This window comes from Dama dama, chromosome 18, assembly GCF_033118175.1.
Source record: "Dama dama isolate Ldn47 chromosome 18, ASM3311817v1, whole genome shotgun sequence".
In the NCBI taxonomy this organism is placed as follows: domain Eukaryota; kingdom Metazoa; phylum Chordata; class Mammalia; order Artiodactyla; family Cervidae; genus Dama; species Dama dama.
The window spans coordinates 19,191,105-19,217,418 of record NC_083698.1 but is presented as its reverse complement, the minus strand read 5'-3'; the positions used below and the strand labels follow the sequence as shown (position 1 = coordinate 19,217,418).

At 36.0% G+C, this 26,314-nt stretch overlaps 1 protein-coding gene across 1 annotated transcript; it reads right to left on the bottom strand.

The window, feature by feature from the left end:
- Window positions 1–584: 584 nt before the first annotated feature.
- TMEM106B (transmembrane protein 106B) lies at window positions 585–26,314 on the bottom strand. The gene is made up of 8 exons (XM_061164990.1): window positions 26,157–26,314; window positions 23,650–23,871; window positions 20,473–20,536; window positions 16,096–16,255; window positions 8,771–8,911; window positions 8,478–8,527; window positions 7,355–7,408; window positions 585–6,641 (listed from the first exon to the last, which is right to left on the bottom strand). The coding sequence occupies exons 2-8, from the start codon at window positions 23,867–23,869 to the stop codon at window positions 6,503–6,505; spliced, it is 828 nt and encodes a 275-aa protein (XP_061020973.1). The 5' UTR covers window positions 23,870–23,871; window positions 26,157–26,314; the 3' UTR covers window positions 585–6,502.

Genomic DNA, 26,314 nt, shown 5'->3' with positions numbered 1-26,314 from the left:
AAGCTAGCAAAATGCATTTGAATAATGATTAAAAGTTTAAAACAAGTTTTAAGTTCAGTTCAAAACAAACAGAGTTCAAAAACAAAATAAAAAATATTCTTTGTGATTAAATTCTTTTAAAAGTACACAAGTGGAAAAATGTCACCAAATATTTCATTAAGTTCCGATGAAAAGAAGGAGAGGAGGGTAGGACATCTGAGCAGGGTGTTGGAAAAGAAGTTTGGGAGACTAAAGAAATGGTTAAATAATGTTCTAGAAAAAAAGAATGAGCAAAGTGTGGACAAAGGAAAGGAATGTTTCCAAGGAATGGGAAACATCTCAGTTTTCCATTGCCTAGGACATAAGGGAGGGGCAATGACAGGAAATAAAGACTGTGAATTGTAGGTTGTGGCCAGATTCTGAAGAAAGATTCCCAACATCACAGTTGGGACTAGGGCTTTATTCAGTAAAAAAAATTAGGGACTAATAGCAACAGAGATTTCAACTACAAGACAGATTTCAGAGATATTAGTAGACTAGACAGTATTAGGCAACAAATTAGAAGCGAAGCAGATGAAAAAAATCAATTTCAAAAGCATAGCCAAGACACTTGACTGATACAAATTTTATTTTTCATGCTAAAATTTTTACAAATTTGATTTTGTCATACACAATTACAAGAGGAACAGTTACAAGTGAATTAAAAAATGGTATTTGGGGGCACTTCTATTCATTTTACTGTCTAAGTATGTTTTGTTACAGGTACAGCAACAATAGTTAAAACTACAGAACTGCTCAACTTGGAAATTTAGTATGTTATAATGGAGGCTAATACCTAATATAAACAAATAGTAAGTGCCCAAACATAGTCTCACACTCTATTATTATTTATTGCACAATTAAAATCACTGGTTAGAACCTACCCACCAATGCCAACAATTTCTGACCAAGCATGTCAAGTCAGAAAGCATTTTAAAATCATTTCCCAAAATCTTACTTAATTTAGTTCTATGAGGAAATATAAGACAAAACACACAAGACAAGCTTGCTGATATTATATGCCTAAATCATTATACAATGAAATTATGCATCTTGTGCAATGTGGCATTTCCCCCATCTCACACAGTAACAAAAGATGAATACAGCTTACAGCATTCAGTCAACCGCCGACAGCTGACATAGCATCTCCCAGACTTCTAGGTTCTAAAATTCTGGGGGGAGTGGGACAATTTGAACTGTAACAGTCTACAAGGTAGAAACATTACCTCTTGGCCATTGGCCCAATACTAACCCCTTTTGTTTTTTAGTATACAAAATATGCTGAAAACATTTCTCTTAAACACATTTCAATTAATGTAATTAAATAGAAGGCAATAACTTCCTTCTAGAAGAATTAGATTCAGCTATGAAAAACTTGCCATATATTTGTTTAATTCATGGAATACTTTTTGGGTCAATACAGACCACAGTGTATTTTTTAACTTAAAAGTCTATGCTAAACATGAGTAAAAGGAACTAAAAACATAATCACACTGGTAGTTTTTTAAAAGTGAAAATTACCATTTTTATCCCTATAGTATATAAATATATCACTTGCTTTCATCCTAATTAAAGGTCAATTTCAAGAAAAAAAAAAAATCCACTGTGAAATTTAAATTCTGACTAAGCACAAAAATATACAAATATTGGTTCTAATCAGAAATTTCAGCTGACAAGTGAACATTTTTACTTTGAAATATGTAGATCTGGGATACAGTAGTGAATTTTTTGATTGAACACATCACAAATATATCTAGTTTTCATGTAAAAATAATTTTTTTAAAGAAATAATGTTTAATAGTCTTTTTATCCCACCTCAAACATATTTTTTCCTTAAAATAGTTCAACATCTTATTTAAAATCTGATATTACAAAAAAAGAGAAAGAAATAAAATTAATTCTTAGATGTATCTGAGCCAAGTAGTTACTGTTTTCAGATATTATGAGCTAAAAAATCATAAAATGGTGAGTAACCTTTGGTTTACAATCTCACTAATGCCAACTGGGAAGCCCAATCAAGGAAGACATATGTACCTGTAAATTTAAAATTTTATCTCTTTTAGAAAGAAACCCTAACAGATAAGCATTACTAATTAAAGATAAACATTTTATACTGAAGATTTAGAAAATAATAAAGTATCTTAATGGTATTCTTAAAAATACTATCAAAAGCCTCAGTCCTACATATTAAGTGCAATATCCAATACATTTTTATGAATAAAACATTTTTAGAGGCTAGAAAGAAAATATGCTTACTGTAAGAACAATGATGCTTGAGTAAAACAGACCTGTTGTGAATCTCTAATCTGCCACTTTAAAACTTATATATATTTCTCAATCTTTCTAAAACCCAAATTTCCTCAGAGATAAAATGGGGGAGGGGTAATGACAGTAACTACCTTAAAGGACTCTTCTGATGGATAATAAGAAAAGTTAGTACAGTACAGTACGTGACACAGAAAGTAATCAATAAACATTAGCTATACTGAAAAGTGACTTACTCTGGGGTCGAGTATCTAACAAATCATTTTCTTAAATAAGACATAGCAATATACAAAACATTATTTTAAAACTCAAAAAAAAAGTCAGATGGCATGAGAGAAAGTTGGGGACACGTACTCCAATTAAGCATCCAGAATTATATTGCAATAATGATAAGACTAAGAACCACAAAGATTCATCAGGCTGACGTCTGAAGTCTTTAAGTTACTTTCATTTTATTTTGGCGATCACTTCCTATCTATTTGAACACCACACTGTGTTGTTCCCAAACTATGATTCAGAAGATCTAAAGTGAATTTTATTTTCTTGTCATGAATTCTTCGAGAAAATAATTATGTCATTTGCCTAAACAAACAAAAAAGCATGGAAAAAATGCACACAAATAAAACCATGGTCATTTACATGTTACATGGTACAGTAAAGATGGCTATTTAGAAACTGCAAGCAGTTTACCTGGGTCTAATATTTTCAAACTTATTTCAAATCTTAAATCCATTAATCTCTTCTTTATAATTAGTCTCTCTATTATCTTTACTGGAATAATCACAGATTTAACAGAAAATTAAGCTACTTAAAAAATTAAGTTCTAGATTATGCTCCAAAATATCTTACAACTGTTCATTTCCCATTGAAAATATTTAAGGTACTAATTTCAAGATATCCAAAATCTTAGTTCATTAGTATTAATTGGACTGTCACTATGTTACCTATGTACCTATTTTCTCTGATTTTTACTTATACTAACCTGAGTCAACAGGGCTTTCCAATGGGTGATTTAATTGACCAAGCACAGATATGGCAGACAGAAAAATTCGGTCTGGCATCAGTTAAAGTATTTATTAAATATTCAGCAAGTCCCTCAACTTCTCCATGCCTCTTTTTCCTTTTCTAAAAGATGGGGCTCCTACCACCCTCCTTTTCTGACTCACAATCTGGCAAATGATATGACAAAACAAGAGTTCTGCAAAAGGCATGGTGCTATATAAATGTAATATCGAAACATGTAGGCTTGGTTAGAATGACCAGTCTATTAAAGGTGCAAGGAAGTTATTCTTGGAAGTATCAGAAGAAAAAAAAAAATTAACATTTTTACCATGTTTGTTGAATAAGGTCTGAGAATAGTTTTTAAAAAATCTTATTACCATGTAAGAGACTGAATTGGACAATGACCTAAGAAATGACCTCATCTGTTCTTTTCAGATTTTTTTTTAATGGCTATAAGTCTGCATTACTAGAATGTGCTTTTGTAATTGTATTAATTGACAGCCTACTTTGCTCTAGGGTTCTCTGGCAGTTACTTAACCCTCTGTGAAAATAGTCACAAGTGATCTTTATTTCTCTATTTTTTTTTAACTTATTTTAAATTTCAGTTTCTTTCTGATTTGAATGCCAGAGAAAGCAGGAATAAAGAATTTTTAATTCAAAGAAGGAATAAATATTTAGAACTAAGTCAGTAAAAGCAAATGTTCTCTAACTTTCCTGACTTTTCAGCAGATGCTCTGCATCCACTCTACAAGTATATTAGTGCTACATTATCAAAACAAAAGTCCACTAGTTTACACTATATAGTTTTCCAAGGTTAAAAGATACAAAGTAGCAAAATAATTTAGGACTGATTTTTGAAGAAGACATACCTGAAAGGATGATTTTGAACAAATGAGACAAAACAAAATATGGTTTTTTGTTTTTTTTAACATTTTTTGCTTTTACACAGTCACTGAAATACTATTTTCTCTAAAAGCTGTCAGTCATTCAGTCGTGTCCAACTCTTTACCACCCCATGGACTACAGCCCGCCAGGTTCCTCTGTGCATGGAATTTTCCAGGCAAAAATACTGGAGTGTGTTGCCATTCCCTTCTCCAGGGGATCCTCCCAACACAGGGATCAAACCTGGGTCTCCTGCACTGCAGGCAGCTTCTTTAATATCTGAGCTACTGGGGAAGTCTAACTCATTAGCTAAATGAGAAACTAGATAGGTTACTGGTCAGGGATGTAGAAACGGATCTGGATGTACTAACGGAGGTGATTGTTTAAGACACAGAAGTAGAAATTTTGAGGCAGAAGAGGGTCTGGATACCACTTATAATAACATCAGAAGATAGGAGAGTGAGAAAAATGAAATGAGAACAATAAGAAAAACACAAATAGAACCCATACGGGAGTGAAGTGTGCAATTTCAAGGAGACAGGGGTGGTCAAAAAACATGGCAGAAAAAATATTAAAGATTGGGTTGGACCACAAAATCCATAATTAATTTAAAGGGGTGATTTTAGTTTAATAGTAAAAAGGATGGATGAGTTAGCAATGGATTAAGGGGAGACTAAGTAGTTAAAAACAAAAAAAGAAGTTAGTACATTTCATCCATTAAAATGGTTCATTGAGGAAAACTTAGAAAAAAGGATATGAAAGCTAAGGGGAAACCTGAGTAGGTTTAAAGGCAGAAAGGAGGGCTTCATTAGCTCTAATTACTTATAATTAAATAAAGCTCATGTTTTATAGTTGAGAGAGTCAGACTTATAAATAAGAATGTTTCAGACCTAAGTTAGGCACTTTTCGGGTAGAGACAGGGGTAACCTGATTTGTCACTAAGGAACTGAAGGAAATTAATCTCAAGCCAACAACTGTTTTTGGTATCAATAGTTAGCCCCTATGCTCAGTAGGATGTATTTAAAAGGTACTCTGAACTTGGCAAGTGAAAAGGCCAAAAGCCCAAATGCAAAATGGTAGTAAAAATATAAAATAGTAAAGTAAGTCAATAATTTACACTTGAGAACAACTTTAAACAAAATCTAAACCAAAAGTAGAAAACTTAAAAAATGTAACTCCTAGAGGTCTGATATCCATGATGTGCAAAGTAATTAAATTTTAAAAAGCAGAGTGTAGGTTTTATTTTGCTATAGCCACCATAATTTGTAACAGGATTTCCTGGATAATTTTACCAAAATAATAATTTCACCTCTAAAACATTCACAAAATTGATGATCTGAGTACCTAACAGCTGTGAAAAGTGTCTTCATAATTCTTTAGTATGAAAAGCAACATTAAAAAAAAGTGGATCACCAAAATATTTTATTTCAAATCTATGTTATACCTGATCAAATATGTATTTGGAAACATATTCACATTCTAGAGGTTTCTGAATTTCATTTTCCTGTTTTTTTTTTTTTAATTTTTATGAGCAACTTACTAGATTTTAAATCTGTACCACTTTAACATTTATTACAACTATTTAGAATCCATGCATAATTTATTTACAATACTGTACATAAAATGGTTATACTTGTATATTACACAAAAGTTTCACACAACTATAACATGGAAAGACATGTGAAACACATTATATAAGGGTTTTTAAAATTTTTCAGGTACAGAAATTTTGCAAAAATTATTTTGGTTTATAAGTGTTATGCAAACACTACCTTGAAATAACACTGACAAAACCATGCAAATGAGTGGGATTTCAAAATGAAAAAGTAAAAATATTTAGCTAAAAGCTAAAATAGCACATAGTTTAAATACTACCAAGTAGCAATGGGAGTTTATAAAACAGGAAAAAAGAAAAGGTATTCTTTAAATGTCTTCATCAGTAATAGGCCCTCTGTAATTTTCCATAAAAACATTCAGAAATAAAGTTTCTCAAATTATATTCATCACCAAAATTATGTTTTCAGTAGTGATTAGAGCTGTGAATTTTAAATAGTATCTATTATCCTGAAGGAGAAGTCTTAGTTTTCCCCTTTGGGAAAGGAGCGAAGAACATCAATCAGTAAATTTAGGTTCAAATAAAGGATGCTGGTACAAATATCACAAACACAGAGTGGAGAGTTGTAATAAACTACAAGTCCACATATTCTTAGATGTACTCTTAAAACAGAAGTGTAAACTTTAGGTTGTTCAATTTAAGGTCACGAAGTACCTCATCCTTCAGAGTTTGGAAAATATCAATAGGTATTTTTTTTTCTCCAGGTGCATCTCTGAGTCTTCACTGTTGTGGCTGAAGTACATTTAGATATTCAGATTGCCCCAAATGATACGTGGTGTTTCTTCCACAATCAACATACTGGTACCTTTCCTGGGATATCTGTTCTGAATGTCCAAAGTAAGTTGTTGTTACAGTAACTCTAAAAATAAAATAAATGGAGAGAAGCACTGAATAGTTATATATAAAAAAATCTTTCTAAAGTGGGAATACTTTATATATCAAAATTCTTTTCAGGGAGAGGTCATTTGATTAATGATAACTTAATGTTGCAGACATGGGTCTCTTAGGGAGTACTTCCCCAGTAGACAACAGGAATGCTGACTGAGCAAGCCCTATCCAAATAATTATATACAAAAAAATGTAATTTTTTTCAAAACACCTATCTTTGGCTAAAAATATATTTAGTTCATTGCACTCTTAAAAAAATTCACACAGTTCTCTCATCAGAGGAAAAGGGTTAATCAGGTGTTAGCTAACAGCCTAAAGACCCAATCTATAACTTACAATGTTTTCATGGCTTAGGAAAACACCCAACTTGCAAACCAATAACTACTGTTAGTGAAGGAATTGGCTGTTGAGCTCATCCTTCTCTCTGTATCAATTTCTAGCATTTTCCCGAGTTCTTGGAAGGTCCAGATTCACTCCTTAGCAGCCATGTGGTTCTTCACTACTTCTCTGAGCTCCCATTTCCTCATGTGTAAAGTGGGAAACTGTTTACTTCACCTCACTGCACTCATGTAAGGCTTAAAATACAAATGAGACAGCATTTATAAAGATGTGTATACTCTAAGCTAACGTTATACATCTGAAGTTGAAACAAAGAAATTCTTTCCAAAAACAATTCACACTTACTGCATCATGAGCACTATGTTATGTACTTTGATGGTTGCCAGTGTACAGAAATCACTGTTAAAGAAAAAAGCAATGTAAATACACACAAACTATGACATTATAAATTTATTAATAAACTAGTTAATTACAATTCCTCTCCCTATGTTAAAGCCAGTAGAAATACTATTAAGGTATAATAAATAGCCATTAAATGGTTAAGCATTTTCTGTATTGCAAATGATTAATATTTTCATGGCTTCTTATTCTACGCTTTCATACTACAGCAGATGTAGAGTTGTCTACTAACTACTTCTATTTTTTTTTACCTTTTGAAATTTTAGTAACCAGATTATTACCTACTCAGAAATTCTGTATCAGGCTGATATCAAAAGAGGATAAAAAAATTATCACAATTTTTTACTTAACAAGAGTTAATAATCATTTAGACCTAATTTAAAAGTTTCACAACTTCAAACCAGAATAGACTATTAAACATCATTAGCATTTGTAGTCCTCCTATACAAAAACAAAAAAATTACAGAATATGAGAATATGATTTTTATAACATAGTAAATAAAAAGTGACATGATATGCATGATCCTAATTGTGAAAAAAACTATGTTTACAGGTATATGTACATTAATGTTACACATTTTGAAAAGAGAGAACAGAGATGATCAAAGGCCAGAAGGAATATTCTAAAAATGTGGTCTTGTCTCTGCTAAAATGATGGAAAATTAAACACACATTTTCATTAAATATATATATTCACACATATATGTCAGACTCTTTGTGACCCCATGACCCCATGGACTGCATATGGAATTCTCAAGGCCAGAAACTGGAGTGGGTAGCCTTTCCCTTCTGCGGGGGATCTTCCCAACCCAAGGATTGAACCCAGGTCTCCCGCACTGCAGGCAGATTTTTTACCAGCTGTGTCACAAGGAAAGCCCAAGAATACTGGCGTGGGTAGCCTATCCCTTCTTCAGTGAATCTTCTCAACCCAGGAATTGAATTGGGGCCTTCTGCATTGCGGGCGGATTCTTTACCAACTGAGCTATCAGGAAAGCCCTATATACTCACACATACACACACTTATTCTTTATAATTTAATGAGAGAAAATAATTAAAAATCAGAACTTACAACATATAACTCATTTCCTCTGCTATGATAGTAGGTACCGTATAATCAATCTGAAAGGCAAAAAATGAAAATAAACCAACAGAGAATAGTATCAAAATATCAAATATTTCAGACACATTTGAGAGTTTGGAAATCTCTCTTTTTATGGGTTTGGTTCTATGACTTTTACATATGTATGGGATACATTTCAAAGTCTAATTTTTTAGGAAAACCCCCATCTCCTGAAAGTTAATATTATATACAAAGTTGAGATGCATTTAACTCCTCCAAAGTATTTTCTGAATGAAGCTTACTTGTTTCATATCCAGTGGACCAATACTGGTTATGTTGTTTAAGCGTGCCTTTCCAATAACTGTTTTTGAAAACTGAACTTGTGCAGTGATGTTTTCAACTTCAACAGAATAATAGTTATTGTTCGTTATATTTAGTGTATTCTGAAAAAGAAAGGAGGTAGAAAATGTGCAAGTTGTCTGAGAATAGGCATAATAAAGAAGTATTCAAAATTAATAGAGAAATGACTCCAGCTGTGGCTATGCTTCATTTACCAGGAGGAAGTAAACTGTCCCCCAAAACATCAAAGAACATTCAATGAACCAATTATTTGGATTTTGCATGAGTGCTATGTATATAAAATGCCTACAATGAACATACACTTTTAAAGAGTAGGCCCAGGAAATGTATAGTACCAGAACATAGAAAAATCAACGTTATAAAATGTATTTGTGGCCTTAGCAAAAATTCAATAAAAGTTGTTGTTCAGTCGCTAAGTTCTGTCCAACTCTTTGCAACCCCATAGACTGCAGCACGCCAGGTTTCCCTGTCCTTCACTATCTTCTAGAGTTTGCTCAAACTCATGTCTATTGAGTCAGTGATGCCATTTACCATCTCATCCTCTGTGGCCCTTTCTCCTCTCGCCATCAACCTTTGCCAGAATCAGGGTCTTTTCCAATGAGTCAGCTCTTGGCATCAGGTGACCAAAGTATTGGAGCTTCAGCATCACTCCTTTCAATGAATATTCTCAGTTGATTCCCTTTAGGATTGATTGGTTTGATCTCTTTGCTGTTCAAGGGACTCTCAACAGTCTTCTATAGCACCACAACTTGAAAGCATTAATTCTTCAGCACTCAGCCTTCTTTATGGTCCAACCTTCACATCCATACATGACTACTGGAAAAACCATAGCTTTGAGTCTACGGACTTTTGTTGGCAAAGTGATGTGCCTGCTTTTTAATATGCTATCTAGGTCTGTCATAGCTTTTCTTCCAAGGAAAAAGTGTCTTTTAATTTCACGGCTGCAGTCACTGTCTGCAGTGATTTTGGAGCCCAGGAAAATAAAATCTGCCATCTTTTCCATTTATTCTCCCATCTATTTGCCAGGAAGTGATGGGACCAGATGCCATGATCTTAGTTTTCTGAATGTTGAGTTTTAAGTGAGCTTTTTCACTCTCCTCTTTCACCTTTATCAAGAAGTTCTTTAAGTCCTCTGCTTTCTGCCATAAGTCTGGTAACATCTGAGGTTTTTCATATTTCTCTGGGCAACCTTGATTCCAGCTTAGAATTCATTCAGCTCAGCATTTCATATGCTGTACTCTATATGTAAGTTAAATAAGCAGGGTGACAATATACAGCCTTGAGGTACTCCTTCCCCCATTTTGAACCAGTCCATTGTTCCATGTCCAGTTCTAACTGTTGCTTCTTCACCTTCATACAGGTTTCTCAGCAGGCAGGTAAAGTGGTCTGGTATTCCCGTTTCTTTAAGAATTCCCCACAGTCTGTTGTGATCCACACAAAGGCTTTCGAGTGGTCAATAAAGCAGAGTAGATGTTTTTCTGGAATACCCTCACTTTTTCTATGATCCAACTGATGTCTGCAATTTGACCTCTGGTTCCTCTGCCTTTTCTAAATCCAGATTGTACATTTGGATAACCACAACATATTGGTTATCCAGTTTATTAAGAACTTTTTGTAGAGTTCTTCTATGTATTCTTCTACCTCTTAATCTCTTCTGCCATTTCTGTCCTTTATTGTGCCCATATTTGTATGAAATGTTTCCTTGGTATCTTCAATTTTCTTGAAGAAATCTCTAGTCTTTCCATGTTTTATTCTATTTCTTTGCATTGTTCACTCAAGAAGGTTTTCTTATCTCTCCGTGCTATTCTCTGGAACTCAGTCTTCAGTTGGGCATATCCTTCCCTTTCTCCTTTGCCTCCTGCTTCTCTTGTTGTCTCACCTATTTGTAAGACCCCCTCAGACAGCCATTTTGCCTTCTTTCATCTTTTTGGGGAATAGTTTTGGTCACTGCCTCCTATACAGTGTTATGAACCTCTGTTCATAGTTCTTCAGGTACTCTATCAGATCTAATCCCTTGAATCTATTTGTAACTTTCACTGTATAAACGTAAGGAATTTGATTTAGGTCATATCTAAATGGCCTAGTGGTTTTCCCTCCTTTCCTGAGTCTGAATTTTACAATAAGGAGCTCATGATCCCAGCTACAGTCACTTCCAGGTCTTGTTTTTGCTGATGGAATAGAGCTTCCCCATCTTTGGCTGCAAAGAATATAATCAATCTGATTTTCATACTGACCATCTGGTGATGCCCATGTGGAGTCATCTCTTGCATTGTTGGAAGAGGTATTTGCTATGACCAGTGCATTCTCTTGGCAAAACTCGGTTAGCTTTTGCCCTGCTTCATTTTGTACTCCAAGGCCAAACTTGCCTGTTATTCCAGGTATCTCTTGACTTTCTACTTTTGCATTCCAATCCCCTATGATGAAAAGGACATCTGGTTTTGGTGTGTGTTCTAGGTCTTATAGGTCTTAACAGAACCGTTCAACTTCAGCTTCTTCGGCATTAGTGTTTGGGGACACAGACTTGAATTACTATGATTCTGAATGGTTGGCCTTGGAAACCAACAGAGACCATTCTGTGGTTTTTGAGACTGCACCCAAGTATGGCATTTCAGACTCTTTTGTTGACTATGATGGCTACTCCATTTCTCCTAAGGGATTCTTGTCCACAGTAGTAGATATAATGGTCATCTGAATTAAATTTGCCCATTTCCATTTTTGTTCACTGATTCCTAAAATATCGATGTTCACTCTCGCCATCTACTGCCTGACCACTTCCAATTTACCTTGATTTATGGACCTAACATTGCAGGTTCCTGTGCAATACTGATCTTTACAGCACTGGACTTTACTTTCACCAGCAGACACATCCACAACTGGGTATTATTTCTGCTTTGGCTCAGCCTCCTCATTCTTTCTGGAACTATTTCTCTACTCTTCCCCAGTAGCATACTGGACACATCAACCTGGGAAGCTCATCTTCTGGTGTCATATCTTTTTGTCTTTTCATACTCTTCATGGGTTCTCAAGGCAAGAATACTGAAGTGGTTTGCCATTCCCTTCTCCAGTGGACCACATTTTATCAGAGCTTTCCACCATGACCCATTCACCTTGGGTGGCCCTGCATGGCACAGCTCATAGCTTCACTGATTTACACAACAGTATGATCCATGTGATCATTTTGGTTAGTTTTCTGTGATTCTGGTTTTCTTTCTGGAGGCCATGGGGCTGTAGTTCTTGCTGCTTCTTTCTGCTCTCTGATGGATGAGAATAAGAGCATTGTGCAAGCATCCTGATGGGAAGGACTGGCTATGGGCAAAGCTAGGTCTTGCTCAGGTGGGCAGGGCTCACTAAATATTTAATCTAATTTTCTGCTGATGGGTGGGGCTGTGTTCCCTCCCTGTTAGCTGTTTGATCTGAGCAGGCCAGTTCTGGAGTCTGCAGGCTCTGTGGTAGGGCTGGTGGCTCAGATGGTAAAGAATCTGCCTGCAATGCAGGAGACCCAAATTTAATCCCAGAGTGGGGAAGAACCCCTGGTGAAGGGACTGGCAACCCACTCCAGTATTCTTGCCTGGGAAATCCCATGAACAGAGAAGCCTGGTAGTCTACAGTCCGTGGGGTCACAAAGAGTCAGACACAACTGACTGACTACACGCACAGGCTCTATGGTGGGGCTAATAGCTACCTCCTCCAAGAGGACTTACGCCAACACGCTGTATGTCCCCGAGGAAAATTACTTTTTTATTTTTCAATAAAAGTAATTCTTAAGTTCCATCCAAATTTTTCTAAATGTTAATATGTACATGTCTTCACAGGCTAAGTTATTTCTGATTCTACTGAATACAAAGACAACATTTTAAAATGTTAAGCAAAACTTTGAATAAACTATTTAAAAAAAACTATTTTAAAAAAACTAAATAAAAAATTTTTAACTTATACATGAGTAGAGGTTTCCAACAGGTCACTTTTAAGAGGAACTGGGACAGATTCAAGACTTGATAAAAAGAAATACAGTTGCATCATTTCCACACTTAATTAACAGCTGGGCCAAACTTCTGCAATGCTAACTTAAACAACTGTTTGAAATTACTTTAGAAACAGTCAATGAAAAGAAAAATTGTTAAATCAGGAGATAACCAAACATCTAAAATAGTGCTAACAAAAGAAATAATAAACAAAATCACGAAACATTAAATAATAAATCTTGAAGAAGTATTTGGAAGAGATAGTAATGGTTATCACCTATACTATGAGGCCTTACAAACTGGAAAAGACATAAAGACTCCTATTAAAAAAAAATAAGAGCAAAGGATATGAGTAAAGAAATCAGAAGAGTACAAATATAAATGGCCAAGAAACACTATTTGTCAAATTAATTTACGGTCAGAGAAAAGTTGATTTAAATAAAAGTCGAATATTGTTTTATATCCATTAAACTAAAAGTTATAGAAAATGACGGATTCTATTTCTGGCAGGGATATGGGCAAAAGGGTGTATTTTTGCATTCCTGGAAAATATATGAAGGATTACAGCAATATTCATTGAAATTTAAATTATGTATTATCCTTTGACCTAGCAATTCTACTTCTGAGCAATTATTCCACAGAAATAAAAACATTAGGATATTAATGACAATGTTATTTGTAGTGGCAAAAAAACAAAAAACACAAATCTTGAAAATAAAGTGAATGTTCAACATAAAGTAGAATGCTTGAAAAATAATATTATGTCATTACATGCAATAATATGCAGCCATTAAAAAGAATGAATGAACAGAAAATAAGCAGAAAATCAGGAGTGATTCCTGCAAAGTATTAACAACTGAGAAAACCAAGATGCATAAAAGTATATACAAAATATTATTTTTAAAACTAAATAATGATTTAAGAAAAGCTGAACATGTGAGTTTGTAAATTAATATGAATATGGAGAAAGATATGGAATGAGGCAACATGGGATAAGTGAAAAGAAGATAGAAAATGGTCTTAGTATAAAAATGATTTAAAAAAAAATGTGCTAGCAACCAGCAATTTTATGATCACATTTATGCATTCATTTTGCTAAATGTAGAGAAATGTTTTAAAATTCCATAAAATAGTAGAAATAACCTGTCTCTAAATATATGAACATTTTCACCTACTTGGCTCTTAATACCAGTATCATTTTATTTCTAGCTGCTGCTGCTGCTAAGTCGCCTCAGTCGTGTCCGACTCTGTGCGACCCCATAGACGGCAGCCCACCAGGCTCCTCTGTCCCTTGGATTCTCCAGGCAAGAATACTGGAGTGGGTTGCCATGTCCTTCTCCATTTATTTCTAGACACTACAGTAAAAAATTGCAAATTTAAGGTCAATGGACCCTCTGATAAAGACCAAGGAATAGGATCCAGGAAAATTTTAGAGTCCTATTTAATACTGGTACACATTTTTTCTGATGAGGTATCCATACTTTTCATTAGAATATTAAAGGGGTCAAAGATGCAAAACAGGCTGGAAACAGAAATACTTGTAAGAATTACAGAAAGATAAATTGGTAGTTAAAAAGATAACACAAAGATAAACATCAAGAGAGACAACAAAAAATAAGACAGGACAAAAAAGTTTAGTACAAAAAATAAAAAATTTTACTGCTGAAAACAGTGAGAATCCATTTAATTTATAAGGCAAGGAACTGCAGTCATAGGCTTTTAAATAATGATGATTTATTATCAAAGGCCTTAAACTATCTATGATCTTTAACTGCAAATTTACTTTCAGGAATTTATCCTTAAAAAATAACCTGAAATGGAAGCACAAAGTTTAATCACAAAGATGTTTTTGGAATAAATATTTGTAATATCAAAACTAAGCAACTATTAAGAAGGTTGAGTAAAAATTGTAATATGGCCATGTAAAACGCTACATGCAATCACATAATATGGGAAAATGCAGTGAGATAAATTAAGTGAAAACGTGCATGTATATACACTCACATATATGTGTGTACCCTTTATATATAATTCCATTTTAAAATGTGTAAATATATGCATGGAAATGCTTATATACAGAGTTAGCACATGTATGTTTAGTCATCTCTTGGTATCCATGGGGGATTGGTTTCAGGACCAACTATCCCATATACTCAAGCTTCCATCATACCAAAACCTGCAGATGCTCAAGTCCCTGATATAAAATGGTGTATATTTGCATATAACCTACGCACATCCTCCACATAACATCTCTAAATTACTTCTAACATCTAATACAGTGTAAATGCTACATACATAGCTGTGAATACAACGTAAATGGTATGGAAATAGTTGACAGAGTATAGCTAATTCAAGTTTCTTCTTTAAAAAGAAGGATAAATGAATCCATGTGAATTCTTTTTTTCCAGTAATTAAGTAGTAATTCTACCCAACACACATTTCCCTTTCAGTCCCTATCTCTCTCAACCCCCCTCCTCCCAACCAGCACCACAGGCACATCTACCTCAACCTCTAGCACAACAAACAACTCTTCAAGGAAAACTAATGAAGTCCAATATCACCCTTCCAAACAAATCACTGCCACACACATGTACCTTAAAGCCAGAAGCAATGTATCTTCCTTATTAATAATACAGAGATTTGCAAACCATGCTTACATAAATGTAGAACAGGAACAAGACCTTCTCTGAGGTTTTTGTTTGCTTGTTTTCAGGTGTGGGAAGGCTGCAGAATCCTAAAAACTACTGTCCTGAGAAACAAAGATTTTTCACACATACTAATTTACAAGAGAAGTCAATCACTTGTTCACTACCTTTGAAAACAAACAAATGGTCTTGACAGCAAAAATTGTGTTTCACAACACACAGGACATGAAAATGTCACATGTGTAACGTCTATTCAATCAACTATATTAACATCTTGCTAGGAGCAACTGAGAGTCTAATGTTGAAAAGTACACAGATTGTAAAAATTTTTCTCCCAGTTAATTATTTTATTTTACCCTCCCAAAGGCATCTTCAAATGCTAAGGATTCTGAATACACAGAATCTGCCATTTTCAGCAGAATCAAAGATGATAGAAAAGGTCAATACATCAGACATAAAGAAAGAAAACTAAGTATTAATGTGTTACCTTTCATGTTCTCTCAATAAGGACAAAGATGTTGCTTAACATGATAAAGGAATGACGTCTTCATGTTGATGTATGGCAGAAACAAGCACAATACTCTAAAGCAAATACCTCGCAATAAAAAATTTTTAAAAATAAAGGAATGAAGTCAAATATTAATATAAACATGTTCTTACCGTGATATTTAAATATATTGTGCGTTTTTGAACATCGTAACTAACATATGCTGATTTGACGCCAATGTATTTCACGTCAATAGAACGAGGGAAAAGGAAAAACACAGCCAGTCCAGAAAGGAGCAGACAGACAAACACAGAAGCCATCACATACAGTTTTCTGGAAAAAAAAAAGGAAAGTGAAATATTTAAACATACATGCATCAAAAATTACATAATGAAACATTCAGAGAAGACATTTTCATTTTCAATTTTTCCTCTATTACACCAGCAGGAAAAGATGTATAATTTTTTTTTTACCATCTTTTTACATTATAAAAGTATTGAACAGAGTAGGTTTGAATCTATTAAGCATTAAAATGTTCTTCTTAAAAGACATATTTATCTTTTTGGAGACTAAAATTTCAGGCTTATTATAGATAGAACAATTACTGTGGTAATTCCCAAAGCAGGCTGCTCATTAGAATCAAGCTGCGGAGTTTTATAAAAGTATAGATTTCAAGACTCCCTGATGAATCTACTGAAATGGAATTTTCACTTGTGTGTGAAAATCTGTGGTTATTTTATCAACTGGATATACAGTTAGAATCAATTGTTTCAGTTTGTTTCAATTTTTAGGAACTGCTTTTTTTTACTTTTGATACAATCTTTTAAGTGATATTAAAAAAAGGACATGATCTAAAGTCTAAACAACAGAAATATATACATGTACACACAGATATCTAAATTGCTTACCTGCTTCCTCTTCAAAGTTCTGTCCCAAACTCTGAAGGTAATCAATTTTGTTAGTCTATAGTTTATCATTCTATTGTCTCTCTCTCCGTGTGCATGCCTGTGTGTGTTTTCAAAAAAAATGTTCTTTGGATATCATGCTATAATAAAATACAGTTCTTCCTCATTCCATTTTATCATATAGATCTAGTGTAACTTCTTCTACTAGTCCCTTACTAGTAGCCATTTACATTATTTATAGTTTTTGGTAAAATAAATACTGCCACAGTGAATAACGTGTGCAAATGCTATTCACTGTATTTGACAGTAATCCTTAGAATAAATTTTTCAAAGTACCATTCCTGAGCCAAAAGGTAAACGTGTATAACTTTGACAGATAAGGCCAAATTTCGCCTTCAGCAGTAAGGCACAAGTGTGCTTGTTTTCACACAGTATTGCCAACAAAATAACACTGTCAAAATTTGGGACTTCTGCTCATCTAATACACAAGAAATGGTACCTCAGTACTGTTCTAATTTGCATTTCTCCTATGAGTGAGATTCACCATCTTTTCATGTTTAAAAGATACCTGCTTTTCTTCCTTGTGAACTGGCTGTTCACAGATCTTACTTTTTGTATGGTTAGCCTTTTTCTTCTCAAACTGTGAAACTCTAGAGTAAGGATATTGGACTTCTACTAATAATTTGCAAATACCACTTCTTAGTTTGCTATTTGTATCCCGACTTGATCTGCATCTGGTTTTTGCTTTCATCTTTTAAGAGTTAACCTACACTTTTATTAACTTTTTTTATTTTATCCAAATTTATTAATCTATTCTTCTATTGCTGGATTCTAAACCACAGTTGGGAAAGCAGCTCCACTCTGAGGTTATTAAGAAATTAACTCTAAATTTCTTGGACATTCTTAATTATCTGCAAATTATATAATAAAGGGTCAGACTGACTGTGTATAAATCCTAGTTGCATTTTTCTTTCCATGAAGACTTGGTGTGCTGTTTTACTGCTTATGTGTTTAAAGCATTGTGGTCAAGAAGGAACATGCCAATCTGATTTTCTATCCCTTTTTTAAATTAATCAGTCCTTTGCTTGGGCATTCAAAGGGGCTATTCAGTTTTTTGTTGTTACCTTTGAAGTCCAGCAATTTCACTCAGATGGGTTATTTCCAAAATTATGGTATGTCTTTGCAGTGTGTAGATTCATGTCTTGTTTCATTTCAAGGAAGCGATCTTGAGTTAAACGTTTTCTCTTTCTTCAGCTTGCCTCCTTTGATTTTCTTCAAGGGCTCCAGTTACATCTACGCTTGATCTCCTTGGCTTGTGTTCTGCACCACTTTCTCTCAAGTACTTTTCATTAATTTTTGTTCGTGTGTGTGCACGCACGGGTGAATGTTTTGACTTCGTCCTTTGTATCCACTCTGTCTTCTAAGCGCACTTTCCAAGGTATCTCTTTGTACTGTGTTCTTTCTGTTTGTCTTCATCTCCAAAATTATTTTTCTCTAAATCTTTCCAGGGCCCTGCAGACTCTCTTTTCATATCCTTCTATGGTTTAGTCACTGTATTTCTGAGTTCCTCAATTTTTGACTTTTTTGTTTTACTGTCATAGCCTCCATAGTTTCCTTAATCTCTTTCAGAACACGGAAGCATTAAGTTAAAGTTCTCATCTGCTTTTCTGATAATGCTTTATCATCTGTTAGTATTGTGATCAGTTCTTCTTTTATAAGTTTTACTACCTGTATGCAGGTCAGGAAACAACAGTTAGAACTGGACATGGAACAACAGACTGATTCCAAATAGGAAAAGGAGTACATCAAGGCTGTATACTGTCAACCTGCTTATGTAACTTATATTCAGAGTACATCATGAGAAACTCAGGGCTGGAAGAAGCACAAGCTGGAATCAAGATTGTCGGGAGAAATATCAATAACCTCAGATATGGAGATGACACCACCCTTATGGCAGAAAGTGAAGAACTAAAGAGCCTCTTGATGAAAGTGAAAGAGGAGAGTGAAAAAGTTGGCTTAAAGCTCAACATTCAGAAAACTAAGATCATAGGCTCCGGTCCCATCACTTCATGGCAAATAGATGGGGAAACAGTGGCTGACTTTATTTTTTTGGGCTCCAAAATCACTGCAGATAGTGATTGCAGTCATGAAATTAAAAGATGCTTACTCCTTGGAAGGAAAATTCTGATCAACCTAGACAGCATATTAAAAAGCAGAGACATTATTTCGTCAACAAGGGTCTGTCTAGTCAAGGCTATGGTTTTTCCAGTGGTCATGTATGGATGTGAGAGTTGGACTATAAAGAGGGGTGAGTGCAGAAGAATTGATGCTTTTGAACTGTGGTGTTGAGGACTCTTGAGAGTCTCTCGGACTGCAAGGAGATCCAACCAGTCCATCCTAAGGGAAATCGGTCCTGGGTGTTCATTGGAAGGACTGATGTTGAAGCTGAAACTCCAGTATTTTGGCCACCTGATGCGAAGAGCTGACTCGTTTGAAAAGACCCTGATGCTGGGAGGGATTGGGGGGTGTGAGGAGAAGGGGATGACAGAGGATGAGGTGGTGGATGGCATAACCGACTCGATGGACGTGGGTCTGGGTAAATTCTGGGAGTTGGTGATGGACAGGGAGGCCTGGCGTGCTGCAGTTCATGGGGTCGCAAAGAGTCAGACACGACTGAGTGACTGAACTGAACTTCTGTATGATGTTTGATTGTGATTTTCTTTTTTTAATGCTCATATTTAAATTAGATACATTTTTGTACTTTTAAGAGAAGTTGCCATTTTGTGTGGTGAGGATGGGCCAGGATTGCTTTCATAGCTTCACTGTTCAAGGACTCCATGCTCTGTTGTTACACAAAGTATTAGATGGTCTCTACATATATCCACTTCTATAGTTTTAGGACTAACTGTATAGTTTCTGAACCTCTTCTCTCTTTTATCCCTACTCTTGTTCTATACAACCTGGATTCTACTGTCAGTAATTTTTTCCCTTAGGTTGTATCTTCCTTTTTGTAGGAATTTCTGTTGAGTTTCCTTAAGGTCTTTGAGGACTTAGGATGGCCCAGTTCCTTTAGATTTTCTCAAGGCCCCTCTGTGTATCTCTGTGGACTTTTGTGCACTCTCTCCAAGTTAAAGAATTTTTTAGATTTTCTATGTTAACAGGATATTCTCAGAGGAAATTCACTGGAAGTCTTCTGAGTGGGGGCCTCTTCTTTGGGATAAAGTATTTACTTTTTCCAAGAGCTCTTAGGAACTCTCCTTTTGCGTTTCATCACAACTTCCACAAAGCTGCCAAGCACTTTTGGGTCCTTCTGTCATCATGGTATGAATAACAATATTTATTCTGAAGTTAGTGGGAATACCTTAACACCTATTTTTGATGAAAATGTTGTCTCTGTGTAACTGAGACCTAATTGCTCTTTTAGGTCTATCTGTTTTAACAGATTTAAGATTTAGATACTACACTGCTTTCAAGAACTTATACAATCAGGAATCTTTTTTATTTTCTAATGACATAATGGATATGATGGCATAACTTAACCTGATTCTATTTTTCCTTTTAATAGTTTTAACTAAAATACTTATTTATACATACTTGAAAAGCAAATTTTTTTTAAAAAATTGCCATTTTCTAATGATTACTTACGTTCTTCTTGGCCTTAATCTCTGATCACTGTATGGAATCAATGCCACCAGTTGGTTTTCTTGTCCTAAAAGAATTAGATTTAGAAATGTATTAACATGATTAATTTAAAGTATAATGGCTCCTCATCAATGTCTGGTTTGGAAAGAACAGAAAACCATCTGGCTTTCATCTCATTCCTTTATTAAATTCTCTCAAGATCTTCAAAAATTATCCAGTAGCAGCTGAGCTCCAAAGCAGACACTGTTTTTTCATACCTGTATTTATAGCTAATCAAAATAGTATGAAGAACGAAAAGAGTTATTCTTTTTTCCAGTGGGGAAAAAAAAAGTCACAAAGTCCAGGCTTTCAGATCTGAATTTGCCAGGCCTTCCTTCACCCAATTTTCCATCAAGATTTCAACTGGGTTATCTGAATGAGCGCAGAAGCAGTATATTGTTACTGCTGTGTCTGAAAGCCCTGTAACTACAGAGGTTCTTAAACTATTCCCCCTGAAAACCAAAACTGACATGTATTAACTCTCAGGCTTCAAGAACCCAAACGTACACATAGCCTTCCCGGGGCTCTTTCAGTACTCTTTCAGGACAACTCTCTCTATATTAAGTTACTTCAAAATTCAATATTTCTTTCTTGGGTTGAGCATTATCCATTATCCACTCACTGGTGGACCAGACGATAAAGAATGTGCCTGCAATGCAGGAGACCTGGGTTCAATCCCTGATTTGGGATGATCCCCTGGAGAAGGGAATGGCTACCCACTCCAATATGCTTTCCTGGAGAATTCCATGAACAGAGGAGTCTGGCAGGCTACAGTCCATGGGGTCACCAAAGTGTCAAACACGACTGAGAGGCTAGCACTTTCACTTAATGAATAAATGGACCTCTAAATGCCAATTTTCCAATCTTATGAAAACTTGATTCTTCATATTAACTATCAAAGGCCCACAGTCAAATTCTCTTTTAAAGCTTTCCATCATACTTTTGTTATACCTCCCTGCCCCCTCCACAAGTCTCCGCTCATTCATACTTCCCCTACCGTATTCACATATAAATGTGTATCTATGTATGTGTGTGTGTGCATATCCTATCTGGTGCTATTCATCTGTTTAAATGGCTACTGATTAAAACTAACCCTTTAGCTACTATGCCTGTATCTACACAGCTAAAAGTAGATAGAGGAAAAACAGTCTCATTTTAGATCACTAATCTCAAGTGGCCTTTAATAATGCCAACACTTACACTATATTTCCCGAGGTCATACTCTCAACCTGACTCTCCCCAACTACAATTTCATAACTTCAACTTTCTCTTCAAACCTCCAATGTCTTCTCCCCTGTCCTTAGGCTCAGTTCACGACGCGGCAAAGACAGAAGATTTCCCACCAAGCTGCTACCAACACCACATCCACCCGCCCACCTGCTTGTGCACCGATGTCCTCTTCCGCCCCTCCTCTTGCTAGGAGTAAACTGGCCATGGGCCTCTGGAGGAGGAGCCCGTTGTGCCCGCGCACTGTAATACTCCGTCACCTGCCTTAGCAGTGTTCTCTCTATGGCTCAGTCTCATCAGCAGACAAACAGGTTATCCATTCCATCTTCAAAGAATTCTCCTGACCTCACAGTCCCCTCTAGCCATCACCTGTTTCCTCTCCTCTCTTGCACAGCAAAACTAAAAAAACAAAGCTCTTTTCTGACGATATAACTTTGCGCCTCCTATGCACTCCTGATCCCACTCTACACACGTTTATGCATTACTTTGCTGCCAAAACTGCTCTTTTAAAAGGTCTCTGGCCTCTAAATTACCAAATCCCCAGATCAGTGCTAAGTCCTCACATTATCTGATCAGGGGTATCTAACAGAGTTGACCAACTTCTCCCCTACCAAGGAGTACATTTTTTTCATTTATTGTCAAGGATACCGCAGACAAAGGGATTTCCTGTTTCTGCTCGAGCTGCTCTTTTTAGAGTCCTTATGCTAATTCTTTCTCAGGTCACCGACCTCAAAATGTTGCAATGCTCCGAGGTTCAGTGCTAAAGTCTCTTCTGTTTTCTATTCACACTGACAACCTTGGTGCTCTCATTCAATTCAGCTTTAGGTATCATCTCTACACCAACAGGACCCCAGCCTAGGCCTTGTATTTGAATTCCAGGCCGTTAGTATAACTAACTTCCTACTGAACAAATCTACTCAGATGTCAAAAGTGCATCTCCAGTTTTATATATCTAAAACTGAACTCCTGCTCTCTCCCCTGATACATATACTCAAACCTTTTCTCTATTTTTATAAGTGGCTACTCCATTCCTCCAGCTGCTCAGACAAACATATCTTCAAGATCATCCTTCACCTTACTATCCACAACGCACATCCAGGCAACCAAAAATGCCTACTGGCTATACTTCAAAAATATATCTAGATTGCAAAACTGAGACTCCAGCCCTCCCCAGGCCCCCAGTCTGGTGTGTTAATCCTTTAACTACAATAATCCTTTAATTCTCAAATAGCTACTACCTCTGCAAAGGTATTGTCATTCTGGCCTCCCCTCAGCATCTCTCCAGGGTCAAATACTGACTTCAGTCAAGCAGTAAATGAGAACAGTACAAGGTTTTTAAATTATTTCTCCTTACTTCCATTGCTACTAAAGTAACCTACAAACAGCACATGGGGATTACTCCCTACTGACTCCTCCTATGACAAGGCACAAACTGATTTTTTTCCTATATGGCTCATCTTCATGTATCATCCCTCTTCACGTAGTTCCTTTAAAAAAGAACTAATTAGCGCGTGACCAGCTTATTATTATTCTTTAAACAACAAATTAAAAATATTTGGTCACCACATTACTTATCCTAACACCCACTATAGCAAAGCAACTGTGACCTGATCTCTGTTGAAACCAAACGGGACTAAAACTTTACAGTCAAGACACGCTGCATATCTGCTATAATTTCAGGTGGGTAAGAAAAAAATATTGGAGGTAGAAGGGTGGTTTTCATTATTGCTTTAGGATCCCTAATTAAAATCTTTATGTTTGTGTCCTTTTGACAAAAGCTAACTGATAGGAAGTTTTAACTTTAATTCTGTCTTTTAAAACATAAACGGTTGTGCTTAGACCCATCAGTTTTAAAGTAATTGTGAAAATTCCTGGAATTATTCTTTAATGGAGAAACAGCGCAATAACACATACCCCTAGGAATTCTTCCTGTTCCTTGACAAGTGGGGCAAGTGACACTATCTCTTCCTGTAAATTCCACATATGGAAACTGAGAGACATCTCCACTTCTTCCATCTTCATTATGGACTTCACCATTAACCAATCCATTCCTCATATTTTCAGTCGATGTAATGCCATCATAACCATCTTCTTTATTTGAATGTAAAGGCAAATGAGAAAAAGACTTTCCCATGTCTAAGAAAAAGAAAAAATCTTACAGTAAACTTCAGTTTAAAAAGAAGTATACTTAAAAACATTACAGGATATTTATACTCATCAAATTAATTAAAATAATCTTTAAGGGAGTATTCAAACTACCATTTGGGTTGGAATTATATTCAATCAAAATAATGTCTGAAATAAAGGAGCCATTTACTAGAGTCCAAAAGTGCTTTTCTAACAAAATATTATGAAATGATATCATATCAAACTTGTGATGACAAAGGGCTTTCAAATAGCATTAAAATTTGACAGAAGCCTACACTTTCTTAAGAGTTCTCTGAAAAGAAACACATGGGCTTCACTTTTCTTAGAATAAAACAAAAACATGTTCTACCTTTAAAACAGCAGCAAAACAAAAGTTGCTTTGGGCAGATTAAAGCTAGGTATCACCAGGTAATGTCAAAGTAGTATTTTTCACCTTTTAAAATTCATGCCCTTATGTGATAGACAAATCCACAATCTTTCTCACACTCACATTTCTAGCTTTAAACATTTGCAACAACAAAAAAATACAAAAAAAAAAACCTTCAGATTTTTTCTTTCATTCAACAGTTAATGAAATTAATTAAGAAATTAATATTCCAAAATATTGACTATAATTCACCAATACAAAGCAGCAAAATTTTGAATATTAATTTCAAATTTTTAGGATAACAGTATCAAAAATGCAGGTGGGAAATTAAATATAAATTTAAAGACAAATAAAAATAGGAAGTGCTAGTGCCTATATCAAAAGAACATCCACAGGTAAGTAATGCAGTAAAACTGCCGCTGAAGTCACACAAGTTTTAGGATTAAAAAAAATTTTTTTTAAGCCATATATTTTAATCTGTTGATATTCTGGGCACAAATTAACAAAGGGCAAAAGCAGAATTTAAAAACAATCCACTTCTGTTTCTAAACGTGACCATAAATTTTTTATCACTTCCTAAAACAGATTACTAAAGGCATTCATATAAAAAGATGTGTCTTTAAAAATGCTCATTGCTTTGAATAAGAAAAAACTGACCCTCAAAATAATTCAACTTATCTTATTCTATGAAGAAAAGTCTACTTTTTAAAACTTGTATGTGATCCATGTGTTGGGGTCACTCAAACACAGGGTAAACAGCAGGATAAAAAATTATATAACTAGTAGACGAACTTAAAATTTCAGAGTGATGAATAAAATGCTTGTTTTCAGTATTAAAAAAAATCTAGGTACACACTGCCCATTAAGTTCAAAAACATAAATAACTTATGACTTCTAAAAATGCATATATTTCTCTGGATTTTGTCCAAAGACATTTAATGCAAGCCAAACCAATACTTGCCAGTCACAGGTAGTTCAGGGGTGAATTAACATCACTGACCGCACACACTTTGACCTTGGGCTTATGTGGAATACTAGATGACCTGGGATCAGGGCGCCAAACGCACCCTTTTAGGATCTGTTAACACACCAGAGGTACAGGGTGCCTCCCACTGTAATGACTTAAAGGGAAAAGACACAGAAGGCAAAAACAACAACAAGAGGCTCTGAGTCGGAGTCTGTTTTCTATCCTTATGTAACAGCTGCCTTAGAGTCGGCGTGGGACTGGTGTTTGTTTCATCAAGGTTAATGGACAAGTGCCAGGCTTTGTCAGGCACTGCCCATTCCTGCCCTCCCTACTGGATTTTCCTCAAAGCGCTGCTAAGTTTAACCACTTTTATTCCTGGAGACTTATAAAGAGGTACTAGGCCCCTGTGCTCAATATTTGTTTTTTGTTTTTTTTTAATCAAAATCCCTTCATTTACTTAAGAGCAACACGAATCTTAGGCTTATTATGGAAGGCGGGGGGGCGGGGGGGGGCGAAGTACAGGACTCCATCCAATTTAAATAGGTCGTGAGCTTCTAAACGAAAGAAGTCGGCGCCTTTCGTAAGCTACATCAAACCCAGGATGCAGCCTGCCGACTCTGGAAAGGTGAAAGATGAAACACAGGCAGTCGGACAAGAACACTGAAAAAGAGCAGAACTAAGGGCTACCGGCCGCTCAAGGCGTGGGGGCCTGGTATCTTCCCCGTGCGCCGGGCTTGCACCGCAGCGCGGAGCCCCCCTGGCAGAAGGCTGGGCCGGGGGAAGAGGAGCTGACACACCTCCATCGCCCGGCCCGCAGCGCCTCCCTGCCCCGCAGCCTCCCCTCCGCCACCTCCTACTCCGGCTCGGCTCTTCCCGGGGCGCCCGCTCGGCCCCCGCCGGTGAAGGGGACCTGGGGGCTGCGCGTCCCGGGTCGCTCACCGGCACGCGGGGTGCTGCGCAGTCCCGAGCTGCTCCGGCTCGGACAGGCCCGAGGGCAGGGTCACGGAGTCCGCAGTCCCGGGCGCTGGGGCGGGAGCGACGGGTCTGCAGCGCTGGGTCGCCGCGGGGTCGGGGTGGGGGTGGGGCACCACCACGGC

Excerpts from the sequence above, each read along its gene's own strand:
- TMEM106B (XM_061164990.1), bottom strand. The coding sequence starts at position 23,869 with ATGGGAAAGTCTTTTTCTCATTTGCCTTTACATTCAAATAAAGAAGAT. Across the intron at positions 7,409-8,477 it reads GAGGAAATGAGTTATATGTT|TGATTTCTGTACACTGGCAA; the intron begins GTAAGTTCTGAT and ends TTTCTTTAACAG. Across the intron at positions 6,642-7,354 it reads AACATAGTGCTCATGATGCA|AGTTACTGTAACAACAACTT; the intron begins GTAAGTGTGAAT and ends TTTTATTTTTAG.